Below are 21,953 nucleotides of genomic sequence, written 5' to 3' on the forward strand. Positions count from 1 at the left end.
AGGATTTTCTCGCATTTGCAATCTATCAATGAGATTCTACAAAAGAAGAAAATAGTTCCTTGCCAGTAAGTCCATCCATTTATTTCTGTTAGGACATCAGATTGTGTCAAGGTATACTGTATATGTATATATTAAAGCAGTGTTAATTGCAGTGGTGTTCCTATTGAACATGGAACAGTAGAGCACAGTACAGGCCCTTCAGCCCACGATTTTACACCAATCTTTTAACCTACTCAAAAATCAATTTATCTCTTTCCTCCCATATAGCCCTACATTCTTCTTCATTCATGTACCTATCTAAATTGCTTTAGTGGACCTGCCAGTACCACCAGTTGTATTTTCCACGAACTTATCATTCTTTGCATAATACCTAGCTCTGGCATCCCTCTGACACTTTTTCCAATCATCTTAAAAGAATGCCCTCTTGCATTACCATTATTGCCAGGCTAAAAAGGTACCTGCTATCCATTCTAGCATCTTGCACACCTCTTTTGGTGGAACATTCCATCATCACATTGAAATTATATGGGTGCTTTTATACATGTTATCAGTGTAATGCTATTTCCTCTGTGGATCACAATCACCAGAAAAAAAAAGATACAGGAAAGACAAGTGACTGTCAAGGAAGGTTTATGTGCTACTAAAAGAACATAAGGGTTATCTTTTGTTTAAGATAGATGCCAGAGAGAGAGGCAGAGAAAGAAGCAGGAACATTTTCTTGGTAACACACACAAACTGCTGGTTGAACACAACAGGCCAGGCAGCATCTATAGGGAGAAGCACTGTCGATGTTTCGGGCCGAGACCCTTCATCCTGTGTGTGTTGCTTGAACTACAAGCATCTGCAGATTTCTTCGTGTTTACATTTTCTTTGTAACAGCTGCCTAGTTAGGACATTGGTGCATTGTTGTAGAATCACATTGATAATCAGGAATATTCTAATTTTCAAGGTGTAAACCTGAAAGGACTTGCTGCTGTAAGTCTTTTGAAAATTATTAATGATACATCAACTGAAATAGTTCTTGCTCAGGGCAACTGTACATTTTCATTAAAACTGATACTATTCATTCCAGGTGCAGTTTACCACTTGAATAGACACATAATATTGACCATAAATGGATAAAGTCTGAATATTTATTAGCCCATGCCTTTGACCATTGTTACTGAACCTCAGCAAGCTTCTCTAATTCAAAGTAAAAACACCCAAAATGTGAATGATCATTTGTGTAACACTCCTACTATCTTTTAATGTTTCTACCTCAAATCAGAGATGATTTGTATTATATTATGGCAGAGCAGTCAACTTAAATCTGTATCAATTGATGGGAATGCAAAAGTTATTCCTTCAAAATATAAGGTTAACTGAAGGAAATTAAGTTTATTCTCTGTTTTGGAAGTAATTTGGTTTCACTATGAAATATAACAACAGATAATGTAAGTGCAGTGCATATTCTGAATATTAAAACTTCTTGTTGCAGGAGTATGCATTGCACAACCCTATGAACTGACAGTAATGAAAGAGTTTTTCATCGACCTTCGACTTCCATACTCAGCTGTTCGCAATGAACAAGTGGAAATTCGAGCAGTCCTTTACAATTATCATACTTCAGAAATTCAAGTAAGTTTGGCAATGGTATTCGATATCCTAAAGACTTCAGTCACAAGGAGATCATTGTACATCCTGCAATGAATGTAATGGAGTTGTGTAATGGGGTGTGGAATAATTTAAGTGAATAGTGTTGCATTTATAACAAAGGTCCAAGGTCAGAAATGTAACTGGTTAAAGCGGAATTGCAGGAGAGGGATCAGAGATTGAATGTGAAGAGTCAAAAGATTTAAATTTTCTGGAAGGTTATGAAAACAAACAAAATCATGTTGTCTTGTGTTCACCATTGGTGGGGTGGAGGGAACAATATATGTGCAAGAAAGCAAGCCTCAGTGATATGCATTTTTGAAGGTGTAGGGTGTGAAGAGGACAGATGATAGTCTGAAGGACATGAAGGGATCTGAACAAGACAAATATAAGTTGGAATCTCTGAGAAGTGCAGGTCAGTGAACAAAATGGCTACAGCAGTACAGGAGATGTTAAACAGAGATGAAGGATAGAGAAAAGGAAGCAGGTCAGGGGAATGTTGAAATGGTTGACAAGGACAATGATACATGAAGAGGATATAGAACTGTTTTTAAATGAAATAGTGAGACAGATATTAGACAAAAGTCAATATGAAATCAGTGGACAGAATCCATTAAAACTCAGAAGGAAAATATGTATTAAGCTAATGCTGGAGAAGTTCTATGGAACTCCAAATAGGGAGAAGGATATGGAAGATGCAGTCTCCACCAGGGGCATGATGAAGGAAATGGGATGTTATGTTGAAGCTGTATAAAACATCAGTGAAGCTTAATTTGGAGAATTATGTGCAGTTTTGGTTACCCACCTACAGGAAAGATGTAAATAATGTTGTAAGAGTAAAGAGAAAATTTACAGAGCTGTTGTTGGGTCTGAAGGACCTGCATTGTATGGAAAGACTGAGTAGGTTAGGACATTATTCCTTGGAATGTAGAAGATTAAGAGGAGATATGATAGAAATATTTTTAAAAATTGAATGGTAAAATAAGGTAAATGCAAGTAGGCTTTCTCCAGAGGTTGTGTGGGACTGAAACTAGAGGTCATGGGTTAAGCATAAAAGGTCAAAAACTTAAGGGAAACATGAGGGGAAATGGCACTCAGATGGTTGTGAAAGTGTGGAGCATGTTGCCATTGCAATTGGTGCAGTGAACTTGATTTCAGCATTTATGAGAAGTTTGAATAAGTACATGGATGGTAGGGGTATGGAGGGCTATGGTCCCGGTGCAGGTCGATGGGGGTAGGCAGTTTAAATGGCTCAGTACAGCCTGTTTCTGTGTTATACTTCTCTATGACTCTGACTAAGAGCTATATGCAAAGACTATAAATATTTGGAGACTTCAATATTACACTATTTGGATAATTAGAATCAAGAGAAGAAATTCTTGAACACAAGGAAGTCTACAGATGCTGGAAATTCAAGCAACACACACAAAATGCTGGTGGAACGCAGCAGGCCAGGCAACGTCTATAGGAAGAAGCACTGTCGACGTTTTAGGCCGAGACCCTTCGTCAAGACTGTCTTGGCCCGAAATGTCGACAGTGCTTCTTTCTATAGATGCTGCCTGGCCTGCTGTGTTCCACCAGCATTTTGTGTGAAGAAATTCTTGAAATGTGTTAGGGTGATCTTTTTAGCCTATTGAAGGAGGCATTGCCATCTTTGTGCCAGGGAATGAGGTGAGACAAATGGGCCACATGCCAATGGGAAACTATTTTGGTAAGTGATCATTATTATCATAATATTTAGGCTAGTGGTGGAGAAGGCAAGGAAGAACAGTAGAATTCATAAAGTGGAAAATGGCCAACTTCAATGAGATGGGGGAAGGGCTTAGCTAGAATAAACGGTGTCAATGGTTGAGAAGAAAAGAAAAGGGTTGACAGGAAAAGTGTGAAACCTTTAATGAGATATTTCAGCTACAAGCAGTGCACATGAAATAGCGGGGAAACAATTGTGAGGTTCATTTGAGTATAAGGGAGAAGGAGAATATCATTAAATAACAGATGGTGCTTGAATGTATTTCATACACATTCAAGTTCTAAGTGCATTAAATAAAGAAGGAATCGTGACAAGCAAAGAGACATTGGGATTAGGTAATTCAGCATTATTCTACTGGCATACAAGTCATGCGCAGGCAATAAGAGATTGGAATGGACCTTATTGGGAGTGGTGTATGCTTGGTGGATAAAATTGTGACAATTAATAGACCATAGGACCATAGAACACTACAGCACAGAAACAGGCCTTTTGGCCCTTCTTGGCTGTGCTGAAACATTTTTCAGCTTAGTCCCACTGACCTGCTCCTGGACTATATCCCTCCATACACCTCTCATCCATGTACCTGTCCAAGATTTTCTTAAATGTTAAAAGTGAGCCCACATTTACCACTTCATCTGGCAGCTCATTCCACACTCCCACCACTCTCTGTGTGAAGAGCCCCCCCTAATGTTCCCTTTAAAATTTTCCCCCTTCACCCTTAACCCATGTCCTATGGGTTTTTTTTCTCCCCTAGTCTCAGTGGAAAAAGCCTGCTTGCATTCATTCTAACTATACCCATCATAATTTTATATACCTCTATCAAATCTCCCCTCATTCTTCTTTCTTTTTCCAATATTTTTATTAATTTTATATACACAAATACAGAGTTCGTAAGGATACTAATTATAAATCAAAATAAGATAGCACAAAATGCATACAATCATGGTATCCCACGTTGATAAGATAGAGTAATTAAATACACTAGTATGGTTAATTTTATTATTTAAAAAAACCTACACCCCCTACCAAGACAAAGCTGATTGGAAAAAAAAGAGAAAAAGGAAAGAGTACTTTATCATATAGTGTTTATAATAATAGTCCAGATCTATATTTTAATTCAAAGGTTTTTAAAATAGTTCAGAAAGGGTCCCCATAACATTTGAAAATCTTGGTTAGAATCAGAAATCGAACAACAAATCTTCTCTAGATTTAAATATGACATAACATCACATAACCATTGAGCATGTATGGCAGGGGGCAACCTCCTTCCACTTAAGCAAGATCGCCCATTCCAAGGTTTGTTGAGAAAAATAATGTTAATATATTGACAGTTCAAGTGAGTAGGAATGAGGTATAGGAAGGTTGAAATGTGATAGAGGGTCTAGTTATATTTAGAAGAAAAGCTTACTGGGTCCCATTGAATTACATCCTATGTTTCACAAAGAAGCAGGCTTGGAGAAAGCTGGAAACATGCTGTTCTAAATATTCATTGGTATGGGAGGAAACAGGGAAATGGAAAATAGCAAATGTTACATTCGTGTTCAAGAAATGGTGCAAGAATACTTGTAACTACAGACCCTTCAGATTAACATTAGTGACTCAATATCATTTGAATAAATGAGGAACAAAAATGTAGAATAGAGCACAACATTATAAAGACAATTCAGGAAATAGAAATCTAGAGGTATGTATGCACCAAATGTTACACCCATCCTGAACACTATTCCTGAAACAGATGATCTAGTGATTTCTTGCATTCTTTGCAGCAGCTTGCTAAATGTAAATTATTTGCCAAATTTTTGAAATTGCAGCAGTGACCACATCTAAAAAGGAATATAATGGCTGCAAACAGTTCTGAGATATGGTATATTAGTTTATTAAAGTAATCATTGTGTATTTTGCGGGTATCTAGTTAGTTGTTGAATCCCTGATAAAAACCCAAGGTTCTGCACCATAGATTCTGTTGTCACTGGACTCAAGTCTCCAGATGTTGACCAAACATTGAAGAGCATGGGTGCAGAAGCCATTTGACACTTGGGACCTTGGATTCTGTAGTTCTGTGTGCTATTCTTGTATACAAGAGCTGCTGTATGTTAAATGTCTTCAGTTCAAGGACCCGCCAACTAATGAGTAGTTGCCTACATTACGGAATCCCTGCTTACTAGTTTCCCATTGGTGTTCTGTAACTTATAACTGCTGTATAAATTCAAATGTTTTTGTAAAGTTAAGCAAAACATTGCATGTTCATTAACAGAGTTGAGAGACAACAGGAATGTGAGAATATCCTCAATGCCCAGAGTCTAGACTGACATCTACATCATTTATTATTATACTGAAATTTGTCCTCTACTGCGCCTATTGTCTTGTTTATTATTCATTTATTTATTTATTAATTATTGTACTGCCCTGCACTGTTTTATGCACTTTATGTAGTCCTGTGCAGGTCTGCAGTCTAGTGTAGTTTTTGTGTTGTTTTACATAGTCTAGTGTAGCCTTGAGTTGTCTCACATAGTCTAGTGTATTTTTGTGTTGTTTCATGTAGCACCATGGTCCTGGAGGAACGTTGTTTCATTTTTACTGTGTACTGTACCAGCAGTCAAAATGACAATAAAAAGCAACTTTACTTGACTTGACTTGAATATTTTAGTGGCTTCTAACACGTACTGAGTATGAAGTTCACCCTGCATGCTGCACTTAATTCAGTATTATTATACAAATTTCAGGCCAAATAATTAAAGTCAAAGTCCATCTCATCTTAATAAAATAGGGATAGACCATGCACTCATTGAACCTGCTCTATGATCCACCACTTATTGGAGCTTGGAGTCATAGAGAGATCCGTCAGGGAAACAGGTCTTTGTCTCACAGAGTCTGTGTTGATAATTAACCACCTGCTTGCGTTAATCATACATTTATCCCATTTAGTTTCTCACCACATTTTTACCAACTCCTCCTGGATTCTACCACACGCCTACATGATGAGGGCAATTTCCCGTGGCCAATTAAACTACCAACCAGTGTGTCTGTGATGTGGGAGGAATCCTGAGTCCCAGGGGAAAGCCCTGCAATCACAGGGAGAATGTGCAAACTCTGCACAGAAAGTAACCATGTTGAGATTGTTCCAAGGTCTCTGACAGTGTGAGGAAGCATCTCTACAGATTGTGCCACCACGTTACCATTGTCAGTTCCCCATGTTCTTTGATCCCATTGTATTCTGAAAATCTGTCAACTTTAGCTTTGAACCAACTCTTCCATGCAACTCACAGTGGCCATTTCCAAAGATTCACAAGTCTTTGAAACAGTTTCTTTCTACAGTGCTAAAATAGTGGATCTCTGATCCCAAGCCTGTGTTTTTTCCAGCCAGTGGACACAATTTCCATCCTGGGGGGTAGCTCTAGAACCCTGTTTTACATTCTTCAGCCAATTCTACAAATCTTTTCCTTTAGGACTACTTGCTGATCTCAGTCTAATGAATATCTATTAGAAGAATTTAATTGTTAGTTGCTTGAGATTACTGGATTGAAATTAGATCTTCTACTAACAACCATCTGTCATTAAACCATTATTTATGCTGCCATATTCACTTTTATATATTTTGTAATATTATTATATGTAATTACATATGGATTCTTCAAATCTTAGGGCAACACAATATGCTTTACAGTTAATTTTGGATTGCTTGAAGATTAGTGCAGAGACACAGTAGTGTAGTGGCTAGCAAAATGCTATTACGGTGCCAGCAATCTGGATTCAAATCCACCTCTGTTTGCAAGGAGTTTCTACATTCTCCCTGTGACTGCGTAGGTTTCCTCCGGGTACTCTGATTTCTGTCCACATTCGAAAGACGCATGGGTTATTAGGGCTTTTGGCCATGTGGGTCTGTTACTGTGCTATATATCTAAACCTACTCATGATTAAAATGTAGAAAGCACAAAACAAGTGCACACACAGCAAGATCCCACAGACTGCAATGTAGTAATGGGTGGATAAATTGCTTTCATGATGTTATTTGAAGCAAACATATTGGTCACGGAACTGTCCTGCTTTCTTCAAATTAATTGCAAAGGAATCTCTTACCAAAGACACATGCTAACTTCCTTTAATGCTATATCTGGAAAAAGCCTTTCACTACTTAGTGATGTCATTATAGTACAGGTGTCCCCCACCCTTTACAAAGGTAAAGTGTTCCTATGAAACCTTTCTTAAGCTGAAATAGTGTAAAGCGAAGAACCATGAATTTGGATGGGAAAAACTTTTGGAGAAGCGAAAATCCTCTATGTATTGCGATAACAGGTTACTCCTGTCGGTCTTTTGTAAAAACAAAGTGACGTAAAGTGAACGTTCGTAAAGCGGGGGGGCACCTGTACTGAGAGGAGTGTTTTTTTTACATTTTCTGTCATTACAATTTTGGTACTTTTAAAATTCCAGGTTCGTGTAGAGTTTCCATACAATGAGAATCTGTGCAGCAATGCAAAACCAACAAAACGATATTCTGTTAAAATCACTATTCCGGAGCAATCATCCGCTGTGGTGCCTTATGTTGTAGTTCCATTGACTAAGGGAGAAATAATGATTGAAGTCAAGGCTTCAGTTATGAATGTCTTTGTGACTGATGGAGTAAAAAAGCCCCTCCGAGTCGTGGTAAGTTCAAAATAATTAAACTTCCAATGTCCAGCAGCGTAAGTGATTATAAAAGATTTGTTTCACATCAGGTCAGTTGTCTGAATAGTATTGAACTGCTGATGCAGAGCTTTGAATTGCTCAGAATCTGAATTTGAAAGGTGCAAATATTTGAACAAACTTGAACATTTGATAGTATTCCTGGGAACATAGCTGGGGAGTGGTGACTTGGCAGAAGGATAATCCAGCAGTTGCTAAGTATTTTGTTGCATTCACTGTTAATGAATAAACAGTATTTCTAGCCTGTGCTGATGAAGGAATGGTGATATATTTCAAAGTCTGATAATATGAGACCTGCAGTAGAAGGAGCACCTGTGTGGCTCTTACCAGTGTCTTATACACTAGTGTTGAATAGTTTTGAAGGGGATACTGAAATCTACTATTAGTCAACTCTGAGCTCCCACACATATAAACTGAGGTGTATTACATCGAAAGTTGCATAGAGTGCAGAGTAAATAACTCTTATAGTAAATGAACACCTAGAAGAAACCAAACCTTTACATATTTACTGTATTCTTCCTTTCTATAGCCAGAAGGAGTAAAGATTGAACTCCCACCATATAATCGTTATTTGGAACCCAAAGGTAAGTGTCCACTACATTGAAACCCCTCGAAATATGCAGCTGTCAGTAACAACATATTCTATTTAAATTGTTCCTCAATTTTGTTTCACCAGTGTGTTATCAAACCAAATTTGATACTGGAGATAAAAATTATGTAACGGCAAATGACCAATTATTTAGTCAGAACAGATAGAAAGAGAAACTGTAACTATAACAAATCTTCAGTGGTAACTGTGGAGAGAGAAATGAAGTTCATTCTTATAACCATATAACCATATAACAATTACAGCACAGACACAGGCCATCTCAGCCCTTCTAGTCCATGCCAAACGTTTACTCTCACCTAGTCCCACCAGCCTGCACTCAGCCCATAACCCTCCATTCCTTTCCTGTCCATATACCTATCCAATTTTACTTTAAATGACAATACCGAACCTACTTCTACCACTTCTACTGGAAGCTCATTCCACACAGCTACGACTCTCTGAGCAAAGAAATTCCCCCTTGTGTTACCCTTAAACTTTTGCCCCCTAACTCTCAACTCATGTCCTCCTGTTTGAATCTCCCCTACTCTCAATGGAAAAAGCCTATCCACATCAACTCTATCTATCCCCCTCATAATTTTAAATAACTCTATCAAGTCCCCCCACTCAAACATCTACGCTCCAAGCAATTAACACCTAACTTATTCAACCTTTCCCTGTAATTTAGCTGCCGAAACCCAGGTAACATTCTAGTAAATCTTCTCTGTACCATCTCTTTTTTGTTGACATCCTTCCTATAATTCGGTGACCAGAACTGTACACAATACTCTAAATTTGACCTTACTAATGCCTTGTACAATTTTAACATTACACCCCAGCTCCTTTACTCAATGCTCTGATTTATAAAGGCCAGCATACCAAAAGCTTTCTTCACCACCCTATCCACAAGAGATTCTACCTTCAGGGAACTATGCACCATTATTCCTAGATCACTCTGTTCTACCACATTCTTCAATGCCCTACCATTTACCATGTATGTCCTATTTTGATTATTCCCACCAAAATGTAACACCTCACACTTATCAGCATTAAACTCCATCTACCATCTTTCAGCCCACTCTTCTAACTGGCCTAAATCTCTCTGCAAGCTTTGCAAACCTACTTCATTATCCACAACGCCACCTACCTTAGTATCATTTGCATACTTACTAATCCAATTTACCACCCCATCATCCAGATCATTAATGCATATGACAAACAACATTGGACCCAGTACAGATCCCTAAGGCACAGCACTAGTCACCAGCCTCCAACCTGACAAACAGTTATCCACCACTACTCTCTGGCATCTCCCATCCAGCCACTGTTGAATCCATTTTACTACTTCAATATTAATACCTAACAATTGAACCTTCCTAACTAACCTTCCATTTTAGAACCTTGTCAAAGGCCTTACTGAAGTCCATATAGACAACATCCACTGCTTTACCCTCATCAACTTTCCTAGTAACCTCTTCAGAAAATTTAATAAGATTTGTCAAACATGACCTTCCACACACAAATCCATGCTGACTGTTCCTAATCAGACCCTGTCTATCCAGATAATTATATATACCATTTCTAAGAATATTTTCCATTAATTTACCCACCACTGACGTCAAACTGCTATAATTGCTAGGTTTACTCTTAGAACCCTTTTTAAACAATGAAACCAGATGAGCAATACGCCAATATTTCGGCACCATCCCCATTTCTAATGACATTTGAAATATTTCTGTCAGAGCCCCTGCTATTTCTACACTAACTTCCCTCAAGGTCCTAGTGAGTATCCTGTCAGGACCCGGAGTTTTATCCACTTTTATATTCCTTAAAAGCGCCAATACTTCCTCCTCTTTAACCGTCATAGTTTCCATAACTTCCCTACTTGTATCCCTTACCTTACACAATTCAATATCCTTCTCCTTAGTGAATATCGAAGAAAAGAAATTGTTCAAAATCTCCCCCATCTCTTTCGGCTCCACATATAGCTGTCCACTCTGATTCTCTAAGGGACCAATTTTATCCCTCAGTATCCTTTTGCTATTAATATAACTGTAGAAATGTTTCAGATTTATTTTCATCTTACTTGCCAAAGCAACCTCATATCTTCTTTTAGCTTTTCTAATTACTTTCTTAAGATTCTTCTTACATTCTTTATATTCCTCGAGCACCTCATTTACTCCATGCTGCCTACATTTATTGTAGATCTCTCTCTTTTTCCTAATCAAGTTTCCAATATCCCTTGAAAACCATGACGCTCTCAAACTTTTAACCTTTCCTTTCAACCTAACAGGAACATAAAGATTCTGGACCTTCAAAATTTCACCTTTAAATGACCTCTGTTTCTCTATTACATACTTCCCATAAAACAAATTGTTCCAATCCACTCCTTCTAAATCCTTTCACATCTCCTCAAGGTTAGCCTTTCTCCAATCAAAAATCTCAACGCTGGGTCCAGTCCTATCCTTCTCCATAATTATATTGAAACTAATGGCATTGTGATCACTGGAACCAAAGTGCTCCCCAACACATATCTCCGTCACCTGACCTACCCTTTTCTAGTCAGTACCTCTATGTATTGCTGCAAAAAACTTTCCTGCACACATTTTACAAACTCCAAGCCATCCATCCCTTTCACAATATGGGCTTCCCCGTATATGTGTGGAAAATTAAAATCTCCCACAATCACAACCCTGTGATTACTACAGATATCTGCTATCTCCTTGAAAATTTGCTCCTCCAATTCTCGCTCCCCATTAGGTGGTCTATAATACACCCCTATAAGTTTTACTACACCTTTCCCGTTCCTCTATTCCATCCAAATAGTCTCCCTAGATGAGCAGTCTAATCTATCCTGCCAGCACACCGCTGTACTATTTTCTCTGACAAGCAATGCGACACCTCCCCCTCTTGTCCCTCCAATTCTATCACACCTGAAGCAACGAAATCCAGTAATATTGCCAGTCACACCTCTCCTGCAACCATGTTTCACTAATAGCTACAACATCATATTTCCAGGTATCAATCTATGCTCTAAGCTCATCCACCTTTCTTACAATGCTCCTAGCATTAAAATAAATGCATTTAAGAAATTCCTTACCTCCTTCTCTCTGTTTATCTCTAACAGTACAAAGAACTTTACTGTCTTCTTTTTCTTCCTTTTCCCATACATCTGTTCCCGCACTCTGGTTCCCCTCCCCACTCGTATCTAGTTTAAATCCACTGGAGCCTCTCCAGCAAACCTACCTGCAAGAATATTTGTCCCCCTCCAGTTCAGACATAAACCGTCCTTCTGGAACAGGTCCCACCTTCCCTGGAAAACTGCCCAATTATCTATAAATCTGAAGCCCTCTCTCCTGCACCATGTCTTCAGCCACGTGTTGATCTGCACTATCTTACTATTTCTAAACCCACCTGCACGTGGCACTGGTAGCAATCCTGAGATTGCTATCCTGGAGGTCCTGTCCTTTAACTTGGCACCGAGCTCCCTAAACTCACCTTTCAGGACCTCCTCACTATGTTAATATTTATGTTGATACTATTTGGTGCAAATGAGGAAAAGATAAAGAAATCAGGATTTAAGATGCAGAGCAAGGCAAAGAGAGGTCATATAATAGAGCAAAAATTAGTGGGAAGTTAGAGAATTGAGAAACTTTTAAAAACCAGCAGAAGGCAACTAAAATATCATAAAGGAAAAGATGGACTATGAAGATAAGCTAACCAATAATATTAAAGAGGATACCATAAGTTTCTTCAAATACAAGACTAAAGAGAAATGAGAGGAGATATTGGTAGTGACGGGAGACAAGAAAATGGCAGACCAACTGAATAAGTATCTTGCATCAATCTTCACTGCATGCTAGAGATTCCAGAGTGTCAGGGGACAGAAGTGTGTGAAGTTGCCAATGCTAGGGAGGAGTTTCTTTGGAAACTGCAAGGTCTGAAGATAGATAAGTCACCTGGACTAGACTGTATACACCCCAGGGTTCTGAAAGAGTGGATGAAGAGATTGCGAAGGCATTAGCAATGATCTTTCAAGAATCAGTTGACTCTGGCATGGTTCCAGAGGAATGAAAAATTGCAAATGTCATCACTCATTAAGAAGGGAGAGAGGCAGATGAAAGGAAATTATAGGCCAGTTAATCTGACCTCAGTAGTTGGGAAGATGTTGGAGTCGATTGTTAAGGATTTAGTTTCAGGGTACTTAGAGGCACATGAACAAATAGGCCATAGTCGTTGTTGTTGAGTGGCTCGCCGAGCTGGCTGGTTAGCTTGCAGACGTTTTGTTACCCAGCAAGGCAACATCATCAGTGCAACTTTAAATGAAAAAGAAGGCCTTTGTCAGTGTGGTTTCCTAAAGGAAAAACATCCATTGTAATTCTTTGAAGAAACAACAAGCAGGATAAAATTGGTGGATCTTGTGTACCAGTATTTTTAGAAGGTCTTTGACAAGGTGCCGCATATGAGACTGCTTAAGGGTTGGGTTAAGGTTAGGGTTAGGGTTAGGATGTATACTAGCATGGATAAAGCAGTTAATAAGGGGAGCCTTTTCGGGTTGGCTGTTGGTGTCTAGTGATGTTCCACAGGAGTCTGTGTTGGGATTTCTTTTTTTTAATGTTAAATATTAATGATTTGTATGACAGAATTGATGGCTTTGTGCAAAGTTTGAAGATGATACGAAGGTAGGTGGATGAAGCAGTTAGTTTTGATGAAGCAGAGAGGCCACCAAAGGACTTAAAATAGATTAAGAGAATAGGCAAAGAAGTGGCAGCTGAAATAATATTAGGAAGTGTATGTTCATGCACTTTGGCCAAAGAATAATGGTAGACTATTTTTTAAATGAAAAGAAATAAAAAAAATCCAAGATGCAAAGGGACTTGGGAGTTCTCGTGCTAGATTCCCATAAGGATAATTTGTAGGTTGAGTCTGTGGTGAGGAAGGCAAGTGCGATGTCAGCATTCATTTCAGGTAGACTAGACCATATGAATGAAGATAGGTCGGGGGTAGGCAACACTGAGGAAGCAATGCGATTGCAGCAGAACTTAGCCAAGTTGGAAGAATGGGCAAAAAAAACGGTAAATGGAATACAGTGTTGGGAAATGTATGATAATGCACTTTGATAAAAGGAACAATAGTGTGGACTATTATCTAAATGGGGAGAAGGTACAAACATCAGAGGTGCAAAGGGAGTAAGGAGTCCTCATACAAGACTCCCAGAAGATTAATTTACAAGTTGAGTCTGTGGTAAAGAAGGCAAATGTAATGTTAGCACTTTTTTCAAGGAGAATGGAGTATAAAAGCAAGGAGATAATGCTGAGCCTTTATAAGACACTAGTCAGGCTGCACTTGAAGTATTGGCAACAGTTTTGGGCCCCAAATCTCAGAAAGGTCATGTTGTCATTGGAGAGAGTCTAGAAAAGGTTCACAAAGATGATTCCAGGAATGCAACAGTTAACGTATGATGTTTGGCAGCTTTGGGCCTGTATTCATTGGAATTTAGAAGAATGTGGGGGGGTGGGGGGTGGAAGATCTCACTGAAACCTAGTGAATGTTGAAAAGACTAGAAAGTGTGGATGTGGAGAGGAAGTTTCCTATGGTGAGAGATCCAGAACTAGAGGGAACAGCCCCAAAATTGATAGGTGACCCTTAAGAACAGAAGTAAGGAGGAATATTTTTAGCCAGAGAGTTGTAAATCTGTGGATTGCTCTACCACGGACTGCAGTGGAGGCCAAGTCTGTGCGCATATTTAAGGCACAATTTGATTGTTTTCCTGATCAGTCAGGGCATCAAAGGATATAGCAAGAAGGCAGGTGTATGGAGTTGAGTGGGATCTGGGATCAGCCATGATGGAATGGTGGAGCAGACTCAATAGGCTGAATGGCCTACTTCTGCTCCTTTTAAGACTTTAAAAGTCTTATGGTCTTTTAAAGGCAAGATGTAATGTTAAGGCTTTATAAAAGCAAGGATGTAATGTTGAGGCTTTAAAAAGCACTGGTAATGTCTCATGGAGTACTGCAAGCAGTTTTTGGCCCCTTATTTAAAAAAGGATATACTGACATTGCAGAGGGTTTAGAGGAGGTGTAAGAAAATTATTCTGGGATTGAAAGGCTTGTCATAAAAAGCCACCTCATAAGCATTCAATAAATTCCCTCTCTTGTGATCTGACACAAACCTGATTTTCCCAATCCTTTGCATACTGAAGTCCCCGATTACAATTGTGTCATTACCCCTATTACATGCCCTTTCCAACTCCCTTAGCAATTTCAACCCCATATCTTGGCTACTATTTAGAGGGCAATAAATCATTCCCATATGGTATTTTTACCCTTGCAGTTTCTTAACGTCACCCACAAAGACTTGACGTTCTCTGATCCTATGTCATCTCTTTCTAAAGATGTAATTCCATCTCCTACCAACAGAGTCACACCACCATCTATGCTTTCCTGCCTGTCCTTTCAATACGAAGTATATCCTTTGATCTGAAGCTCCCAACTAAGGCTGTCTTTCAGCCATGACTCAGTGATGCCTACAACATCATAGTGACCAAGTTCTAATTATGCAACAAATTCATCCACCTTATTCTGAATACTACATGCATTGAAATACAGCACCATTAGTCCTGCATTCTTTGCCCTTTTGAATTTTGCCTCTGTAGTACAATTTAGCTCTTCACTCTGTCCGCATTTGTACCCAATCTTTGGCTTGTCCTTGCTTATATTAATATTACACCCATCACTTGTAAACCTGATGGCTCATCCTCAACTCTGTCTTACTGGTTCCCAAGCCCCTGCCATATTAGTTTAAGTTACTGCCAATAGCTTTAGAAAACATGCACCCAAGGATATTTGATCCCCTCGGAGTCAAGTGCAACCTATCCCTTTTGTACAGGTCACACCTGCCCCAGAAGAGGTCCCAACGATCCCAATCTCTGCCTTCTGCTCCAATTCTTCAGCTGCGCATTTATCTGCCACCTCATTCTATTCCTATCCTCATTATCTCCTGGCATAGGCATTATTCCAAGATTACTACCACTGAGGCTCCATTCTCAACTTCCTTCCTAAATCCCTGTATACTTCTTTCAGGACTTCCTCTCTTTTTCTCCCTATGTTATTGGTGGGTGCCAATGTATATGATGACTTCTAGCTGCTCACCCTCCCTGTTCAAGATGTGGACGCATTCAGAAACCTGAGAGCATGGGGGAGTATTTATGCAGTGTTCACACAGATCAGGGATCAGGTGGTCAAGACATCCCAAATTCCCAGTTTTGGTGGGACCCGACTCATACCGACCCTGTGTGTGGTCAACCATGGGTACTGCGCCGCTGGTAAGCGAAGCTGGAGTAGCCTCTCCAGGGCACAAACCAGGGCAGAGTTGATATGGAGATCCGACTGTTGCCCATGCAGTGGGACCCACCCCCCACCATGCTGATGACAGGTCCAAAGTAACAACAAAATTCAATACAATTTGGTGCCAGCATCATCACAGGAGTTGCCGTGCCGGTTCTGGATACAGCAGTCAGCCACCTTCAGAACTCCGACTCCAGATTTTTCCTCAGGGTTTACTCCCAAAGCCTTTCCCATGAACGGGTATAGCCGCAAGGCAGTGGAGGTTTGAAATCTGAGTTTTCTCTCTCCTAGATGAGCTACCATCCATGGTTGATGAGCCCCATCTGCCCAGAGCAACTAGTTTTAAGGTGCCAGTGGCCCGCCTTTGCCCCTTCTCCTGTCAGTGAGAACTGCTCCGCCGGGCATAAGAACTATGCCACATGTGAAGGCCAGGAGTTAGACTTGGTTGTCAGAGGCAGTTTGAGACACACCCATGAAGAGCATTTGTTTAGCAGTGGGAGCTCATCCCCACTACCACCTTTTGTCTATGACTACCTTTAGAGCCCACCTAAACATATTGATTTTGAAAGAGGTAGTTTTCTCACCACTGAGTCCAATGGCTGTTAGCAAGGAGCTAACAAGCTGCAGCTCTAGAGACACCTGGTAAAAGAGGGTTTCATTGTTTGGGCTATCATGTAAAAAATATTACTGCTCTAAGAATTGATTAGGTGGTTTGTGTGTTTAAGCCTGTTGTCCAGGAAAGTAATCAAGCTTAATAATTATGGACACTGCAGGGATTAAGTCTTGGTCTGATTCAAAGAGATTATTTGTAACTAAGTCTTGTGTTCTGAACGGGGTGGATATCCACAGCCCAGATGAATTGCCAATGAGAGTTTTAAATTTGGTTCCAGTCTCAGGGGAAATTACAATCATGGAACCACAATCTGACCAAACGGCAGGCAAAGTTGTTTTAGTTCAGACTAACGATGTGACAGGAGTGGATTTGCCTCATATGATTGCAGCACCTGGAGAAGTGAGGCCATGGGCCATCTATATTTTTAGAGAAGAGGGGAGTGTAGGCGAGGGTGCAGAATTGTAAGTTGAGTTTCCTGTAGCTGAGGGTGGATACGTTAAAGACAAGTTACTCTTGTTTACACAGTGTGAGGGGAAGGAGTTGTCTGATGTGAAAGGGATAATGAGTCTAATGATAAAAGCATAAGTATATCTGCAGGGACCCAAAGTTGGTGTAGGCTAAGAGTGTTCTCTGGGGTCAAATCCACACCCAGTGGGGAAGAAGAGGCTTAGGCTGAACAGACATCTCAGCTATTAGATAAATGGCAGTGCTCAGATAATGCAAAAAAAAAACTGAGACTGGTAGAGGGCTTAAAGGTCCCAGTAGCTGATATAGAGAGCTTTATCAAGGCAGAAAATCTACTAGCCATGTCATCTAATTACCTGCAAGCTCTGGACACATTTCAGAAGGAAGAGAAGTTGTCTGCTACATTTTCAGGTTGGAGAACTGCTGCACTGTTTGTGTCACAAAGGGAGCATTCAACTGTCTGAGAGAAATTGCTTGAGGACGTAGCAAGTTGTGAAGGGTGCACTGTCACAAGACGTGATTGCTCTACATATTCAGATGATCCAAGGGATGCACCATCCTCCATCTTTTACCAATATACTCTGAATTTAGGAGAAAAATGCAATGGAGGAGCGGGAGGCCTCCGTCAGTAGCTTCTGTTGCTAAAGCAACTCCTGATGCCACACAAGAGCTGGTTTTGCAGGATGTCGTGAAAGATCTGAGGGCCGAAGTATTTTGGATGATATCAGTTGATGTTGCCACCAAGCCTGACAAGGCCAATAGGAAGCTGGATCCACTGGTGGGACATACGAAACTGAGGACAGCTACTGAGCAGGGTCCCTTGACCAGGGAAGTAACTGTTATTTTCTGTTACAAGGTGTATAAGATGCTGAGAGGCATTAATCATGTGGATAGTCAGAGGCTTTTTCCCAGGGCTGAAATGGTTGCCACAAGAGGACACAGGTTTAAGGTTCTGGGGAGTAGGTACAAAGGAGATGTCAGGGGTTAAGTTTTTTACTCAGAGAGCGGTGAGTGCATGGAATGGGCTGCCAGCAATGGTGGTGGAGGCAGATACGATAGGGTCTTTTAAGAGACTTTTGGATAGATACATGGAGCTTAGAATATTAGAAGGTTATGGGTAAGCCTAGTAATTTCTAAGGTAGGGACATGTTTGGCACAACTTTGTGGGCTGAAGGGCCTGTATTGTGCTGTTAGGTTTTTCTGTGTTTCTATGTTACTAACTGGAGAAGATGGATGTTTCAAGCGAGAGTGTGAAGAACAGGAAAATCTTTGGAAAGTCAAACAGAAAAGAAAGAGGTAAAACTACGAAGGAACTGAGTAAAGGAATGGGCTGATGTTTCAAAGAGAATATGTTCCTATCAGTATATCAAGGGAAATACTAAGGTTCAAAACACTATCCCTGAAGGTCTATCCATACAGATTGAAGGTGTTTATGTTGGAGCCATACTTGACACAGGTTCTCAAATGAAATTCATGGGCTTAGTGCTGATGAGTACCCGTACAATGGTTACGTCATTGAAAATGGAGTTTTCAGAAGCAGATGTTGGAGTAAATAAGACTATTGACCCACCAGTGTTGGTCTGCTTGGATCCAGTTGAAAAGGTTGGAGCTTCCATTTTTGTGGGAACAAATACTGCCATTGTGAGAAGGCTCCTGAGAGCATGTAAAGAGGGAAATGGAGAGAACGTTTTGAAACCTTGTTTATTCCTCCTGTGCTTTTGAGAAGGTACAAGTGCCTCCTAAGCAGGATGATGAGCAGAAATGAAGAACATCCAGTACACCTGGTCTGAATCTGTCATGTTCCATCCTGGAGGTGTAGCTAGAATGACAGGAACCCCTAAATTGGCCAGAATGCTTGAGGAATGGAAAAAGGGATTAACTGAGAAGGTGCTGGAATGTGAAGATGCCTTTTCTACTGATGAGTCCGATGTTAATTACTTGAAGAGAACTTGCCACACTATTATATCGACTGTGGACACCCCTTTCTGAGAGAGGTATCACCTGTTAGCAACAGTGGAGATTAGAGATGTTCTGCAGAGCATGATTAAACTGAAAGTATTGAAGTTCAGTCATGGAGCAGGGGGACCTGAGCTGCCAGTGACACAAGTGATAGACTGGAGGAGGCACCCTCTAGTAGACAGGAAGGGTCACAAGGATTGGTTGAAGTTGGAGGAGCTGAAGATGAGATATGGAGGTCCCAAAGTGTCAGGAAACCTTCAGATAGGCTGGCCTATGACACACTGGGGGAACAGAGTGTTGCATCTATCCCCTTAGTGAGATATGTCATTACTACTTACAAGTGGATTGGAGGTCCTGACATCCCAAAATTAGGATTAGGGTTAAGTGTAATGCATAGAATTATAAAACTCAGTGTTGAGTCAGAAGACTTTAATATGAATTGAGTTTGTGCAGTCTTGTATTGTTCATTGAGCTTCTTTGCAAATTGTAGCAGACTACAAAGAAGTGTTTAGTGAGGCTAAGATGATGAATGAATTAATTAGTGTGATAGGGAATTAGAAACTCAGCATGTCTTTTGTGAACTACACTAAGATGGTCATTGAGTCTTTGACCTTTCTACTGTGGATGAGTGTTGGTGAATGAGGTCAAGAGTGAAAATCGAAAGGCAGTGAAGATGTCGGAGTGCTGAGAAATTTCTGTCTTGGAAGCTGAAGGCATGGCTGGCAGCTCACAAACGTATATGAAGTCAACATTAGGGTGTGCGGAAATCAAAGGCTAGGTAAGTTAATTTACCTGTCATATGAACAGTGAACAACTTTCTTTTTCATGCCATCCATCCAAACCATTTCATTACAACAGTGTATTGATGTAGAAGAAAGGAAAGCAATTACAGAATGCAGAATAAAGTGTTAGAGTCATGGCAAAAAGTAAAGTGCAGGTAGGCAATAAAGTGCACAGTAATAATGAAGTAGATCATAAGGTCAAGAATCCATCTTATTGTACCAGGGGACAATTCAGTAGTCTTATAACAGTGGGATAGATGCTGTCCTTGAGTCCAAATCATGTAGGTTATTGTAAACACAAAACACACTGCAGATGCTGCGGTCAAATCAACACGTACAACACGCTGGAGGAACTCAGCAGGTCGGGCAGCATCTGTGGAAACAAGCAGTCAACGTTTCGGGCCGAGACCCTTCATTAGGACTGAAGAAGGAGGGGGCAGGGGCCCTATAAAGAAGGTGGGGAGAGGGTGGGAAGGACTTTGGCCCTCATCCCATTCTCCTGTCACCAAAACAGGGACCATGTTTCCCTTGTCCTCACCTACCACCCCACCAGCCTCCAGATCCAGCATATTATCCTCTGCGACTTCCACCACCTTCAACACACCACTAAGCACATCTTTCCCTCTCTACCCTTCTCCACTTTTTGCAGGGATCGTTCCCTCCATGATTGCCTGGTCCACATGTCCCTCCCCACAGATCTCCCACTTAGTACTTATCCCTGCAAGCGTAAGTGCTACACCTGTCCCTACACCTCCTCTCTTACCACCATTCAGGGCCCCAAACAGTCCTTCCAGGTGAGGCAACACTTCACTTGTGAGTCTGTTGGGGTAATCTATTGCATCTGATGCTCCCAGTGCGGCCTCCTCTACATCGGCGAGACCCGACACAGATTGGGGGACCGCTTCGTCGAGCACCTCTGCTCCGTCCGCCACAACAGACAGGATCTCCCGGTTGCCACCCACTTCAACTCTGCTTCACATTCCCATTAGGATATGTCCATACATGGCCTTCTTTACTGCCATGATGAGGCCAAACTCAGGTTGGAGGAGCAACACCTCATATACTGTCTGGGTAGTCTCCAGCCCCTTGGTATGAACATTGAATTCTCCAACTTACAGTTATTCCCTCCCTCTCCCTTCCCCATTCCACTTTCACTCTGCCTCCTCTTCCAGCTGCCTATCAGCTCTCTCATGATTTTGCCTTCTTCTACTACCCATAGTGCTTTCCCCTTACATTCCTTCTTCACCTTTCCTGCCTATCCTGTCCCTGCTTCCCCTCCCCCACCCCTTGTTCTTTCCTCCGATTGTTTTTTCACCTGGCACCTACCAGCCTTCTCCTTCCCACCCTCCCCCCACCTTCTCTATGGGGTCCCTGCCCCCACTTCAGTCCTGATGAAGGGTCTCAGCCCGAAACGTTGACTGCTCATTTCCACGGATGCTGCCTGACCTGCTGAGTTCCTCCAGCGTGTTTGTACGTGTAGGTTATTGTATTTTCTGCCTGATGGGATAACGGAGAGAAGAGAGAATGTCTGGGATGGGAGGGCTCTTTGATTATGTTTACTACTTAGCCAATGTAGCGAGAAGTGTAGAGTCAATGAAGGGCAGACTGATTTCCAAGATGTGCTGACTGTCCATAATTCTCTGCAGTTTCTTTTGTCCTCTTGCTACACAAAGCCATGATGTACCCAGACAGGTTGCATTCTGTGGTGCATCAATAAAAATCGGTGAGGTTGAGAGGGAATATGCTAAATCTCTTTAGTCTCCCGAAGTGCGGGTGTACTCCCTTCATGCATGCAGCATGTGGACAGTCTCCAAGTCTTTCTCTGTTGGCATGATGTGTTATTTATTCCAAACAACAACAGGAATTAGATTACATCAGTAGGTGTGTTGTGTGGACAAGGAACACTTAGACTATTAGAAACATAGAAACATAGAAAACTTACAGTACAATACAGGCCCTTCGGCCCACAAAGATGTTTGGAACACGTCCCCACCTTAGAAATTATTAGGCTTACCCATAGCCCTCTATTTTTCTAAGCTCCATGTACCTATCCAAAAGTCTCTTAAAAGAATCTGTCTTATCTGCCTCCACCTCCGTTGCTGGCAGCCCATTCCATGCATTCACCACTCTCTGTGTAAAA

At 40.8% G+C, this 21,953-nt stretch overlaps 1 protein-coding gene across 1 annotated transcript in view; it reads left to right on the plus strand.

The window, feature by feature from the left end:
- The window catches only part of LOC132406560 (complement C3-like), a 277,413-nt gene that overhangs the window by 175,081 nt on the left and 80,379 nt on the right, over positions 1-21,953 (plus strand). The window contains exons 20-22 of the mRNA XM_059992384.1: positions 1,478-1,617; positions 7,811-8,023; positions 8,592-8,646. Of these exons, the coding sequence (XP_059848367.1) occupies positions 1,478-1,617; positions 7,811-8,023; positions 8,592-8,646 (408 nt within the window). The remainder of the gene's footprint in view (positions 1-1,477; positions 1,618-7,810; positions 8,024-8,591; positions 8,647-21,953) is intronic.

The sequence above is a fragment of the Hypanus sabinus genome, chromosome 16 (genome assembly GCF_030144855.1).
Source record: "Hypanus sabinus isolate sHypSab1 chromosome 16, sHypSab1.hap1, whole genome shotgun sequence".
Lineage (NCBI taxonomy): Eukaryota > Metazoa > Chordata > Chondrichthyes > Myliobatiformes > Dasyatidae > Hypanus > Hypanus sabinus.